Raw genomic sequence first — 14514 nt, 5'->3', positions numbered from 1 at the left:
CACTGCCGAGCTCCCGAGTCCTTCAGCAGAGCCCCCCGGGGCCGGGGCTCGGCGGGGGCGTTCGGGGGGGTTGGTTTTGTTTGATTTCCTTCCCCTGGAAGGCAGGAGAGGGGGGCTGGGGCAGCCAAGCCCTTTAATTGTGTGCAATGAAGGCTGACAGTGCCGAGGCACAGCCTTTAAAAGGGGTACTGAACCTTTAATTCCTGAATAAATCATCTCCAGTCTGTTGCTCCTTCATCTGCAAGCTGTTTGAGCGGGGCACACGGGCACTGCTGGGAAGGGTCATCCCCAGATCAGAGCCCTGGGCTGGCCCGGGTCACAGGCAGGACACCTGCCACAGGCTGTCCCCTCCGGCAATCAAAGGGACACTGGGGAGCCGCCCAGGAGAGGAGATTCCTGACGGCTGCCACGCTGAGAGGCTTCATTCCAGAGGGATGGAGAGCTGCCAGCGCAGCCCTGTCCCCACCGGGCACAGCCCCAGCCCAGGGCACTGCCAGCCCCCCTGGGCTCAGGGGCTTTGGGGATTCAGTGTCCCACCAAGCTGGGCACCTTCCAGTCCCCATTTTCTGAGGGGTTTTTGGGGATTCAGTGCCCCATCATGGCTGGGGATGTGCCATTCCCCATTTCCTGAGGGGTTTTGGGGATTCAGAGTCCCACCAAGCTGGGCACCTTCCAGTCCCCATTTTCTGAGGAGCTTTTGGGGATTCAGTGCCCCATCATGGCTGGGCATGTGCCAGCCCAACTATCTGAAGGGTTTTTGGGGATTCAGTGTCCCACCAAGCTGGGCACGTTCCAGTCCCAATTTCTGAGGGGTTTTTGGGGATTCAGTGCCCCATCATGGCTGGGCATGTGCCATTCCCCATTTTCTGAGGGGTTTTGGGGATTCAGTGCCCCATCATGGCTGGGCATGTGCCATTCACAATTTTTGGAGGGGTTTTGGGGATGCAGTGCCCCACCAAGCTGGGCACCTTCCACAGGGATTCATGGAGCTGTTCTGTTTCCCACCTGTTTTCACCCAAGCAGAGGCTTCAGGTGCGTTTTCACTCAGTTTTCACTGTTTGTTTTACTCAAACTCCATCAGGGAGGAGTCCCTGGGGGCTCTTTTTGGACCCCATCAGGGACAGTCCCAGCTGTGAGGGGCTCCTGGCAGTGTCACTAGACAGTTCAGGTGGCATTTTTAGGCTGACCCCATATCTTGTAGCTGCTCCAGAGTGGAGAACGGTGAGGAGGGGTCGTCCCAAACCCCATTAAGAGACCAAAGAGCCTCTTCTGTACTGCAGGGAAGGAGCTGTGCCTTGACTGAGGCTGATTCCTGCTCTCCATCATCCACCTTTCACCCGGCTGGAATAGCCCTGCAAGGAAAACACCCTCCAGAGCCATAACTGCAGCCCCTGGCCGTGCACACGGCAGGAAACCGATGGAAATTCTGGGTTTTGGGAACTGAACTGAGTGTGGGGACTGCAGTGTTGGGGGGACACGGCCTTTTCCACCCCTTCCTACCGGGAATCCTGGCATCCCGAGGGATCTGGGAGACTTTCTGGGTGGGAACAGCAGCCGTGCTCGGCAGCCCCGGTTCGTGTGGGGGTTAATGACCGGGTGTCGGGTGACTGCTGGGAGCAGCCATTAGAAATGCAAATGTTGGCTCCAGGCTTCTCCCCTCGCCTGCACAACTCCAGATCCGGGAGCCACGTCCAGCCCGAACCTCCTGGAACCCCCCAGGGCTGCTCCCCCCTGCTCTGCAGCCCCTTGGGGGGCTCACACCCTCCAGGGTGGCACACGATCCGGGAGCCACGTCCAGCCCGAACATCCTGGAACCCCCTAGAGCCCCCCAGGGCTGCTCCCCCCTGCTCTGCAGCCCCTTGGGGGGCTCACACCCTCCAGGGTGGCACAACCCACCGCGTCTTCCTCCTCCTCTGGGACTCTTCATCCACCTGAAGCCAGCCCAGGGAGTGGCACTGGGAGAGCTCTGGGGTCCTTGTGTGGGCCGGGGACCCCCCAGCCGTGCTCCTCCGTGGGGCGAGGGGGGAATCTTGCAGCTTCTGGGGGGCAGGAGGAGCCCCTGGGGATGCTCCAGCTGGGAGCACGACCCGCCAAACCCCCTCGCTGTTTGATGTATCAAACGGTAATTAGGAGCAAAGGGCACAGGGGTGCAAGGGAGCATTAATAAATTATCTGCCTGCTTGTTAATTGACGTGTCTCAGTCAGCCCGTGGTGGAGCCCAGGGCTTGGCTCCCCTTCCAGGCGCATCACAGCCTTGTTACTGCCCTCATTAGCATATTCAGGTCTCCCTGCTTAAAGCCAATTAGCTCCCGGCCAGGCCTGATTGGGAAGCCGCGGCCTCATTTGCACATTTTTGAATTGGTGAAAGAATCAGAAATAATGGAGGCAGCTCGGGGCTGGGGAGCGCTGGGGGGGCTCTGCCAGGACCTGCTGGGGAAGGCGAGGGGGAGCAGCTCGGTAATTAGGGTAAAAAGGAACGCGGGCTAATTTGGTCCCGGGCGGCTTGGGGAGCTCATCCCTCCCAGTCCATCCCGCTCGGTTCTTCCCTCCTGGTTCATCCCTCCCTGTTCTCTCCGGCTCATCCCTTCCCAGTTCATCCTTTCCTAGTTCACCCCTTCCCAGTTCATTTTTTCCAGTCCATCCCTTCCCAGCTCACCCCTTCCCAATCCATCCCTTCCCAGCTCATTTTTCCCAGTTCACCCTTCCCAGTCCAACCCTCCGTGCCCTGCGCTGGTTCCTGGGGGAAGGAGAGGTGCTGGAGAGCCCCGGGATGGGTTCTCACCTCCCTTTCTCATCCCTCCCGATTCACCCCTTCCCAGTTCATTTTTTCCCAGTCCATCCCTTCCCACCTCTCCCGTTCCCAGTTCATCACTTCCCAGTTAATTTTTCCCAGTCCATCCCTTCCCAGCTCTCCCGTTCCCAGTCCATCACTTCCCAGTTCATTTTTCCCAGTTCACCCTTCCCAGTCCAACCCTCCGTTCCCTGCGCTGGTTCCTGTGGGAAGGAGAGATGATGGAGAGCCCCGGGATGGGTTCTCACCTCCCTTTTTGGGGAGCAGGAGAGGCGATGGAGAGCCCCGGGATGGGCTCAGCCCGGCTGCTCCCCGTTTTTGGGGAGCAGGAGAGGCGATGGAGAGCCCCGGGATGGACTCAGCCCGGCTGCCCCCCGTTTTTGGAGAGCAGGAGAGGTGCTGGAGAGCCCCGGGATGGGTTCTCACCTCCCTTTTTGGGGAGCAGGAGAGGTGATGGAGAGCCCCGGGATGGGCTCAGCCCTGCTGCCCCCCGTTTTTGGAGAGCAGGGCTCTGCCACCCGCAGCAGCGTCCAGCAGGGATTTGGGGCTGGAATTCCCGTCCCTGCCGCCTCGCACCCTTTTCCTGCAATTGGAGCGTCCCAGAGGGAAGGGTCGCTATCCCAGAGGGAAGGGTCGCTATTCCCGGAAGGAAGGGTCGCTGTCCCCGGAGGGAAGGGTCGCTATCCCCGGAGGGAAGGGACGCTATCCCCGGAGGGAAGGGACGCTATCCCCGGAGGGAAGGGACGCTATCCCCGGAGGGAAGGGACGCTATCCCCGGAGGGAAGGGACGCTATCCCCGGAGGGAAGGGACGCTATCCCCGGAGGGAAGGGACGCTATCCCCGGAGGGAAGGGACGCTATCCCCGGAGGGAAGGGACGCTATCCCCGGAGGGAAGGGTCGCTATTCCAGAGGGAAGGGTCGCTATCCCCGGCTGGCCGCGCTGGTTCCAGCGTGACACCGGAGAGCTGCCGGGGCACAAAGGCAGCCTTGTCCCGGCCGCGACAAACCCGAGCGCGATTCATATGGAGATCCGGCCAGTACCGCGGCATCAATCCGTGCCGAGCCCCTCCCGGCTCCAAACTGTTTTACATTTACACAAAAACGGTCCTGTCCCCTCCGCGAGCCCTGAACCCCGGCCTGCTGCCTGTCACCCTGCCCGCGGGGTGTCCCCTGGAGCCCCGGGTGTCCCCTGTCCCCTGGGGGTGTCCCTGGAGCCCAGGCTGTCCCTGGGGACCGGGAATGTCCCTGGAGCCCGGGGTGTCCCCTGCCCAGCCTGGTGCTGGCGGAGCTGTCACCGCTGAGCTGTGCTGGCTTTGTCCCCAGCGTCCCCAGCCCCATCCCGGTGCCTGGAAGAGTCACTTTGTCCTGCAGAAAGCTCTCAGCCGTGTCCCCCTCTGGCAGAACCCCTGCCCTTCACTCCTTTTGGCCGGGCTTTTTGGTCAGGGTTCATTTTTTTTCTAAATAGTGATGGAGAGGGGATTTCCCCCCCCTTTTTTCTCATTTTGGTGATAACACAGAACCTGCAACCCTGACCCCACAGCATCCTCACCCCACAGCACCCACCATTTCCACCTGTGGCTGATCTGGGCTTTTGGGCTCTCCCAGCTCAGGCTGGACCTGTATCCATGTGGAAGTTTCTGCCTGGCGTTTCTGGGGGATGAGCAGCAGGCAGAGCCTGTGCTGCCCTCCTGCTTTGGGCTGGGATAGAGTTAATTTCCTCCTGGAGCTGCCCTGGGTGATAACTCAGGGATGCTCTGGGCTGGAGACTTATCTCCTGAGAGTGCATCCCCTGATCTCTCAGCTCAGTACCGGGAGGAGTTCTGCTCCAAAAATCATCAGGAATCGTGAAGCAATTAACTCTGGGAAGTTATGTTGGCCCAGTTTTTGAAGTCTGCTTTGATTCCCTGCCTGCTGTGGCTGTTAATCACTACTTAATGCAGCTTTCTGCATTTTTATCATCATTTTATCTGCTGTAATTTATTGTGTGTCACCTTAACCGAGGAAGCGTTTTCATGTGTTGAATGTCTCCATGTAGGAAACCCCTGCTCCGATGCCCCTCAAGTGCCAGTTGTTTTATTAATTAAAAACAAACATTTATCAGCTTAATGGAGAGGCAGAAGGGGTTATCCCTCCTCCTGGGCACGCAGTCTCCTCTGGAAATCCCAGTTCTTCCCAAGGCTCCCCAGTGCTGTGTCCTGTACCTGCAGGCACTGCTTGGCATTCCCACGGTGCTCTCTTAGGGTCAGCAAGAATTAACTGTAAATTTAATTAACGTTCCTAATGTTCGGGCTAAAGTGGAGCGCAGCAAAGGCAGCTCTGCTCTCTGCCGCTTTGAGCCAGGGCTGGAGGGAGCGGGGTGTTGTCAATAATTAACCCGGCTAATTTAGGGGAAGTATTAGGGCCTTAATGAAGATGTGAAATGTTTAATTGTTGTGCCAGGAGCTGGGAGTGCTGGGGCTGCTGAGGAAGAGGGGGTGTTGCACAGTTAATTGCTGTTCCCGAGGGGATCCCGGGGTGTCCCCGGTTCAGTTCAGGGACTGAAGGACCCCGCACCCACCACAGCCACGGGAGCCGCTGGGAGACCCCACCCAACCCATTGAAACTTCATTAAAACTTGTTTTAATCACGTTGTCATTAAGCTGTGGATGGCCCTGGGGGCTCAGCCTGGCCCCGATGTCCCTGTGCAGGACAGGGAGGGATGAGAGGCGTTTTCCAGGGCCGGGCTGTGGTTCAGCGTGGCCTCTCCGGGTCCCCATCCCCAGGGTTTGTTTGGAATAAACAATTTATCGCCCACTGAGGAGCAGGGCTGGCTCCGGCCCTCAGGCCAGTGCTGGGAGGGCTGCATGAGGATGAGGAGGAGGATGAGGATGGAGCCGTTCCGAAATCCCAGGCGCACACAGCAGGGATGCCTCGGAAGGTGCCAGGAGAAGCTGGTGATGCAGCCTGGAAAGCCCTGTGGCATTTCCTGCATGGAATTAAAGTTCAGGACGCTTGGCTGGCTGGGAAGCCCCGCAGGAGAGGGGGTGAGCTGTGCTGTGCTCCCAGTGAGTCCCCATCCCCATCCCCATCCCTGGGGATTTCCTGGGCTCTGGAGCAGCCCAGGAGGGGATAGGGACGGGTCTAATCCCTGTTTGGGAAGGTGATTCCCAGCAGGAGCTCTGTCAGGCAGCCTCTGGGAAGTTATTTGGGGAAGAAGTGCAGGGAAGGATGGGAAAAGCAGCTGTGGCTGCCCTGGGATCTGTGGATCATCTGGTGCCAAAGAGAGGGGCTGTGCTGCCAGGTGAGGGCACCAGGGACAGGAGCTGCCTCTAAAAACGCTGGCACTGTGCAAAAATTAAAATAAAAGTGTAGGGGCCGGGGTGGGGAAAGCCACAAATGGCTCCTGCTCTTGTCTGGGGGAGGGAGCTGTGGGGCGTCCCTCGCAAATGCTTTTAATAAAGTGTTCTTTCCTGAGTCCAGGGGAAAAATCCCAGAAACCTCAAGCTTTTCCCATGACATAAGGAGCAGATGCTGCCGGGCACAGCCCTGTGCCTGTCCCCAGCCCCCTGCCAGGCACAGCCCCGAGCAGTGGGATGCAATTCCCGGAGAATCTCCGGCTGTTCCTGGCAGTGCCCAAGGCCAGGACGGGGCTCGGGGCACCCTGGGAAAGCGGCAGGTGTCCCTGTCCTGGCAGGGGTGGCACTGGGTGATCGGTGGGGTCCCTTCCCAAACATTCCAGGGTGTTGTGGCTCTCCCCGGCGCTGGAAGAGGAGGCTGCGGAGGGCAGTGGGCAGGTGCCTGTGCTGGTGGCAGGGAGGACCCGTTCTGTCACACGGGGTGACACGGCTGGGTAATTTCTGCTGCAATTAATGCCTCATTAAAGTGCACGAGGGAACAATCAGAGCAGTGAATTTTACCCAGCACAATGGCTGGGCCCTCAGGGTTTTTCTGCCTTTCTTTTGAAAAGGAAACAGTCTTTTTCTGGCTTTAACTGCTCCCTGTCTGGAGGCAGAGGAGGAGGGAGCCTCGGTGGGCATCTCCATTCCCAGCTGGTGCTTGGGCATCACCCCCGTGATGGGATTTTCCGGGATTTTCCGGGATTTTCCTCTGCAATGCCACGGGGAGAGCTGAAACCTCCAGGACATGAAATCTGACTGGCGGCAGGGATGAGCACCAGCCTCGTCCCGAAATGTTCGCGTTGAGATGTCCCTCACCCACCGCAGCTGGAGGAGGGATTTCCAGGGCCGGGAAGGAATTCCAAGGTGGAGCAGCAGCCTGCAGGGTGGGGCAGGGTGACAGGGAGCTCCTTCCTAGGGACACACTCCGGAGGGGATAAAGGGAATGCTGAGATGGGCAGAGAGGCTGGAGCTCGGGGGCTCCTAGGAAGGGTTTTGAAGAGGAGGAGGTGACCAGGGGGGTGTGACAAGGTGGGACAGGAGGGAAAGGGGAGATGTGGCTGTGGCTGGGAAGCCCTTGAACATTTCTGGCCGGGTTTTGGGGCTCGTTCCCACCCGTTGTGACATCAGGTGGGAGCAGCTGAGCCCTGAGCGTGTCCCTCTGTCCTCAGGAGCCTGATGCCACGGACCCTGGAGGGCCAGATCACCATGGAGAAGACCCCCAGCTACTTTGTCACCAAGGAGGCCCCGCGGCGCATCCACAACATGTCCCGGGACACCAAGCTGATCGTGGTGGTGCGCAACCCCGTCACCCGCGCCATCTCGGACTACACGCAGACCCTCTCCAAAAACCCCTCCATCCCCAGCTTCCAGGCCCTGGCCTTCAAAAACCTCAGCACGGGACTGATCGACACGAGCTGGAGCGCGGTGAGGATCGGGATCTACGCCAAGCACCTGGAGAACTGGCTGCAGTACTTCCCGCTCTCCAAGTTCCTCTTCGTCAGCGGGGAGAGGCTGGTCAGCGACCCTGCCGGGGAGATGGGCCGTGTCCAGGACTTCCTGGGGCTCCACAGGGTGGTGACGGACAGACATTTCTACTTTAACGAGACCAAGGGCTTTCCCTGCCTGAAGAAGCCCGAGGGGGGGAGCAAACCGCGCTGCCTGGGGAAATCCAAGGGGCGGCCGCACCCCACAATCGACGGGCAGCTGGTGCAGCGCCTGCGCGAGTTCTACAGACCCTTCAACATGAAGTTCTACCAGATGACAGGGCAGGATTTTGGGTGGGACTGAGCCCATCGCCAGGGCACGCTGCTGGGTTGGCACCTGGCATGCCAGGACTGCGGCCCAGGGATGCCCAGTGGTCACTGTGGTCAAGGGATGTCCGTGGTCATCATGGCCCAGGGATGTCCATGGTCATTGTGGCCCAGGGATGCTCATGGTCATCATGATCCAGGGATGTCCATGGTCATTGTGGTCAAGGGATGCCTGTGGTCACCATGACCCAGGGATGTCCATGGTCACTGTGGTCAAGGAATGTCCATGGTCATCACTGTCCAGGGATGCCCATGGTTGCTGTGGTCCAGGGATACCCATGGTCACTGTGGTCAAGGGATGTCCATGGTCATCATTGTCCAGGGATGCCCATGGTCACTGTGGCCCAGGGATGTCCATGGTCACTGTGGTCAAGGGATGTCCATGGTCATCACTGTCCAGGGATGCCCATGGTTACTGTGGCCCAGGGATGTCCATGGTCATCATGATCCAGGGATGTCCGTGGTCACTGTGGTCAAGGGATGTCCATGGTCATTGTGGCCCAGGGATGCTCATGGTCATCGTGATCCAGGGATGTCCATGGTCATCATGATCCAGGGATGTCCGTGGTCACTGTGGTCAAGGGATGTCCATGGTAACTGTGGCGCAGGGATGTCCGTGGCCATCATTGTCCAGGGATGTCCATGGTCATCACTGTCCAGGGATGCCCGTGGTTACTGTGGTCAAGGGATGTCCATGGTAACTGTGGCGCAGGGATGCCCGTGGTCACTGTGGTCCAGGGATGTCCATGATCATCATTGTCCAGGGATGTCCATGGTCACTGTGGCCCAGGCATGCCCGTGGCCACCCCACCAGCACCCTCCTCCCTTTGTTCTAATTTATATCGGACCTTTTCTGGCAAGAAATGGACTTTTCTTGGAGTAGAGAGAACTATTTAATAAAACCTCAGATGAGCCCTCTCCCCTCCCTGAGCAGATTAAATATTCTTCCATATAAACCTTGCTGATCTCCGTTAACTGGGAGCCTTCTGGGTGGGAGAGTGGGTTTGTGTGCGCGGGGATCCCGGATCCACCACCCAGAATGAAACCTTTGGAAACCTCTGGGCCACACAGCCAGAGGGTTCTGGGGGTGACACAGTCCCTGGTGGCCAGGGGAGGGCTGGGCAGCACGCCCCAGTCCTGGGAGATGTTTTGGAGATGGAAAAGAGTCTGCAGGAATTTCCCAGCTGAGCAAAACAATGAACAGCGGCAGTTCTGAGTAAGTGCCAGGTCCTGGCTTAGGGAGAGGGAGCTGTGGATCACCTTCCCATGTTCCTTGAGTGGCCCAGCTGATAGGGCAGGGCTTTTCTAACCATTAGCAGGAAAATTCCAGCTTCTCCACAATTTACCCAACTCTGCCCTTTCAGTTCAATAATCTCAATAGTTTTTCAAATCTGCAGCCATCGAGGGTCATCACGGGAGGCTGCAGAAATTACTTTAATCTCTACTAACTAGTTTTCCCTTAATTAAAGATGGGGGAAACATTTAATTAACCTCTAAGATCTTATTAGCGACTTGTATTTGTCTCTTTAATGAGCTAATTATGAGTTTTGGAGGGCCCTCAGGCCCTGCATTATTTGCAAATCTGCTTTGGCTGTGGTTCCTTCCATCATGCAGCATCCCAAAGCTGCTGAGGTGCCTCCAGTCCTCCCTGCACGAGGAGGGAAGCAGGTCCCACTTCTGGGATGTACAACGGGCCTCATCCCTTCTCCTCCCAGCTCCGGGCTGGTTTCACACCCACACCTGGTGTTTCATCCCACACAGCTCTGGCACCTGGCACCTCCCTGGTGTCCCTGGGGGTGAGGTTTGTCTCCTGTCCCATGCTCCAGGCTGCAGGTGATGTTGGACATGCTCCTGTTCATTCCCAGGACAAGTGACACGTGCATAAGGTGATGCTGGAGGGAAAAGCAGGCAGCTGCCAGTTTCTGTGTGGAGAGGCCATCGAGGTGACAGGTGACAGTCCCCAGGGCTTTGTGACCTGGGTGAAGCAGGATATCGCCAAGGAGAGTGAGAGGAGAGGAAACCAGGACTGGCTGAAATCCCAAAGTCCTGGGAGTGACGCAGCTGTTCTGGGATGGGTTCAGCACCCCTGCCCAGTGCGGGGTGCCCTGGCTGTGTTCCCCCGGCTGTGACCCCTGGCTGTGTCCCCTGGCTGTGTCCCCCCGGCTGTGTCCCCACCCTGTGACCCCTGGCTGTGTCCCCTGGCTGTGTCCCCTCTCTGTGACCCCCGGTTGTGTCCCCTGGCTGTGTCCCCTCCCTGTGACCCCCGGCTATCAACCAAGAGAGGTGGGATGGGCTCAGCATCCTCTACCCTGGCCGTGTCACCCCAGCCTGTGTCCCCCAGCCGTGTCCCCTGACTGTGACCTCCGGCTGTGTCCCCACCCTGTGACCCCGGGCTGTGTCCCCTGGCTGTGTCCCCACCCTGTGTCCCCCCGACTGTGACCCCCCGGCTGTGTCCCCTGGCTGTGTCCCCCGGCTGTGTCCCCACCCTATGACCCCCTGTGTCCCCACCCTGCGACCCCCGGCCGTGTCCCCTGGCTGTGTCCCCACCCTGCGACCCCCGGCCGTGTCCCCGCCGGGCTGGGATGTCGCAGCGGCTGGAGCCCGTTGTCAGCCTCGTTGGCAGCTCCGCATGATGGACTGCGCTCTGCTTGTTTAGGTTTTGTTTCCAGCGACGACATTCGACCAAATTATTCTCCGCGAAGGGCTTTAAAGTTTCCCAAGTGCCTGTGAAAGGCTGGAAACGCTGATAGTGATCCTATTTCTCAGCTGAGTGACTGCATTCAGCCCCAGCCATATTGATATGCAAAACGTTAAGGGTCCGGCTCTAAAGATGGTTTCTGTCTGCCCTGTGAAAGGGAACCATACTTTTTTAAAGCCCGGCCCTTTCTAAAGCCGCACAATACCATATAGACTATGCCATTTAAAGCATCTGAAGCGACCCAAAATGTATTGAAAGCTCGCTTTGCAGACTCATTAAGACTACTCAATGCGTTCTGGCAAATACCGTGCCAGGGCTGACCGCACGGATTAAGACTTTTGAAGTGTTACACAAACCCCCTGCTTAAACTAATTGCTGCCCCGCAGCTCACGAGGTCAAGTATTGGTATTCATTGCCTCCGAGAGGAGCCACTTATGGCTCTGTCCAGGTGAAGTCTGCACTTCATTAGATCAAGACAATAAAAAGCAGCTTTGGTAGGAAGGGGATGGAATCTCCCGGCTCCTGCTCTGAGCCAAGCACGGGCTTAAATCCACCTCGGAGGAGTTTGTGGTGCTTTCAAGAGCTCCAGTGGAGCGATGTGCTTCCAAAAAAAAAGTGTTTCACTGGGGACGGTGACAGCAGCCCTGTCATACTTGTGCCGTCGTGGAGGGCTCGGCTTGAGCAGAGATTCCTTGGAATTCCGAGTGGTCACTGGGAAACTTCATTCTCCAGGGTCATGGAATCCTGGTTTGGGCTGGAGGGACCCTAAAGCCCCTCCAGTGCCACCCCTGCCATGGCAGGGACACCTCCTGCTGTCCCAGGGTGCTCCAAGCCCTGTCCAGCCTGGCCTGGGACACTTCCAGGGGCAGCCACAGCTCCTCCAGGAGGAATTGCTCTGAAACTCGCACAGAGGCTCAGGGAGAGGTGTCACTGCTGGATCTCCCTGCTCAAAACCTCTGGGAATAAAGTTCTAACAAGAGGATGCTGAGCTGTGCTGGTGTTTTCTGGGACACAGGGAGTTTGGGCTGCTGCTTGCTCAGGGGACGATGGCAACCACCCTGTGCTCCTGGAGCTGGAAAAATGTCTCTGGAGCACCAGGTTAATTGGGGAAGTGCCAAAGCAAGAGGATGATGAAGATCCAGCTTTGCAGCCAAGTATGAAATGAAGTTTTCATCCCCATCTCAGTTAACCAAAGTTTCCATTTCTAGACCAAATTTCGTCTTGAAAATTCAGCTATCCAAAGTTTTGTGGTTCCTGTGCTCTGGGCCTCCATTTCCATTCCACTCCATAAGCCAGGAAGAGCAGGGCTGGAAGAGCTTTCCAAAATGTTTTATTTACTCCTTTTTCTGTTATACCAGATTTAGGAAGACAGAAGGGAAGGAACAAAAATAGGGAAGAAAGAAAGAAAGCAAAAAAACCCTCCAAAAGCAAGAAGTTTAAACTTCCCTGCTTTTGCCCGGGTCTGGAGATGAGGAGAGCAGCAGGGCTGATTTTCAGTCCCACATTTCACCTTGAATGTTTATAACCTGTAACAGGGAAACTCATGCTCTTCCCTGGAAATGCCCATCCATGCCCATTCCCTGCTGCCACACCTGTCCCTCAGCAATTCCCCAGGTGAGGCTGGTGCTGCCAGGCACCTGTGGGCTATAAAAGCTGGGAGGAGGCACTGGAGCCTCCCCACAGGATTTTCCCCAGCTTTGCAGGGTGTAGAGGCTGTCCTGGCACAGGGAGCAGCACCTGGCACTGCCTGGTAAGTGGGGGCTGCTGCCAGGGGTGCTGGGCATCCTTCCTGCTGGTTTTGGGGGCTGCAGCAGGGTGGTTGTGTGCAGCCATCGCCTGCAAATGCCAAATTTATCCTCTGATTTGGAAGAGCGAGGCGTTGCTTCACTTAATGGATTTGTATCACAGGAAAGAATAAATGGATGCCTTTCTGGCAGGATTCCCCTGGCAGAGGGTGAGCCCCAGGCCCTGACTGTGAACCCCTCATGGCTGTGGGGTGGATGGGGCACTGCCAGCACTGCTCCTTCCCCAGGGAATGGGCACACACGGAACGGGCAGGAGGAGGGGGATGGCTGGAGCCTTTGGGGCTGGCTCATGGTGATGCCACAGCTGGTATTGGAGGAGAGATTGGAGCTGAAAGGGCTGATCCAACCCCATTTTTCCCAGTTTACGTGGCTGGAAGTGCTGGTGCAGATCACTGAGCCAGTGATGGGAAGGATCAGGCTGGCCCACCAGCTCTGTGCCAGCACTGCCATCCAGGCTGGCAGCCACGCCTGGAAATCAACAGTGAGGGAATTCCCCCTTTTCTTTCTCCTTTTACTCTGAGTTTAAACTTCCATCTGATGGCTGATTGCTGAAGACCCCCCCTGGCAGCTGCAGCATGCTGCTGGCAGATGCCAGAAGGAAGGAAAGTGTGAGGGATGGAGGGCAGCGGGGAGAGAGGCCGGGAAACTGGGAAACACTCCTGGTGGGAATGGGAAAGGGGCCTGTGCAACAGCCAGCCTTTAATTAAAGGTCTTTAAAGAGCTTTCCCAGCTGGTTAATATTGCCTTGCCATATTGGAGTGGTTTAGAAGCAATGCTCCTCGGGAGTGGCTCCCTTCCTGTCAGCCCTGTGCGTGTGCGATGGGTCCTGGTCCCTCACCCCTCTGCAGAAATGGGGCAGAGGAAAACGGGCCCATGCCTGGCTGGAGAGGACAAGGAGAGCCCTCCACCCTCCCAGGGGAGAAGCTGTATTTTCTCTGCTGGCTGTTACACCCAAATGTCTTTAAGGCAGCTCAGCAGCTGGAGGGGGGGTGTGCCAGTGGCACCACCCGGGGCTGGAGGGGACAGCGTGTGCCACCAGCACCCAAACACTGGATTGGGAATGCCTGGGTGGGCATTGGGGACAGGAGCCTGTGCTGAGGCAAAGCTCCAGCTGGAGTGCAGGGGTGCTGGGGGTGCCACGGGGCACCCAGACCCCCCTGGAGCTGGTGCCCCTGTCCTGCTGCAATGAACCTGCAGGAATGAGCTCTGCAGTGACAGCACTGCCCTCCTGGCAGCTGGGGACAGGCTCTGCTGTGCACATAACCCTGCTGAAACTTCCTGGGCACTTACCCCATCCCTTTTGGCTTTAGCTCTCATCCCGGTCCTCCCAGAGCCTTTCCTTCCTGCATCCCACGCTGGAATTGCCCGGTACAAAATCCTCTTGGAGGCAAGAGCAGAGCTGCCCGTGGGCTGTGGGAGTGGGATGGGGACTCTGGGGTCCTGTCTCTGCTTCAGCAGAGGTTTATGAGTGCCCCAAACCTCCTCCTCCAGCTGCATTTGCAGAGCAGAAGGTGAAGCAAAGCAGCTCCGAGTGTGCTGAGAGTGTTTTGCTCTCCCTTTTCCAGAAAAGCATCCCCTGGCACTGGAGCAGGGAGCATCCCTGCAGTTTGCTCTGCTGCTCCCTTCATGCAAGCTGGGGCTGAGGGATGCACAGCTGAGCACCATCCTCCTCCTCCTCCTCTGCATGTCCCAGCCTCACCACAGCATTCCCAGCTTGAGGTTCCCCACTCTGTCAGCTCCAAGGACATGGATATTGCTGGGGCTCCCTCTGCTCCCACAGCCTGCTTTTATCTCTGGAAAAAAATCCTAATAAAAGCCAAAAGGCAACTTTAATAGTGTAATATTAGAGAGGGCTGGGAGGGAAAGGCTCCTGCCTGGGGCCATGGCACAGCTGGGGTCCCAAGCACGGATCCACGCTTCCATTTAGGGATGCATGGGGAAAATGGGGGGAAAAACAAATTAAATCAATGTTTGCTAGGCTGGGCTGTGCTCAGGCAGGGGAGGACGGGGAGGGGGAGCCGAGGCTGAGCCT

General features: G+C 57.6%; 1 protein-coding gene across 1 annotated transcript in view; it reads left to right on the top strand.

Annotated features, from left to right (window-relative positions):
- Nucleotides 1–7961, top strand: part of HS3ST6 (heparan sulfate-glucosamine 3-sulfotransferase 6) — a 31486-nt gene extending 23525 nt beyond the window's left edge. The window contains exon 2 of the mRNA XM_041401804.1: nucleotides 7338–7961. Coding sequence (XP_041257738.1) covers nucleotides 7338–7956 — 619 coding nt within the window. The 3' untranslated portion in view covers nucleotides 7957–7961. The remainder of the gene's footprint in view (nucleotides 1–7337) is intronic.
- The last annotated feature ends 6553 nt before the right edge of the window (nucleotides 7962–14514 follow it).

This window comes from Onychostruthus taczanowskii, unplaced genomic scaffold (assembly GCF_017590055.1).
Source record: "Onychostruthus taczanowskii isolate IOZ18803 unplaced genomic scaffold, ASM1759005v1 scaffold19, whole genome shotgun sequence".
NCBI classification, from domain to species: Eukaryota; Metazoa; Chordata; class Aves; order Passeriformes; family Passeridae; genus Onychostruthus; species Onychostruthus taczanowskii.
Note: the sequence above shows the minus strand (reverse complement) of the source record. Positions and strands in the feature narration are given on the sequence as shown.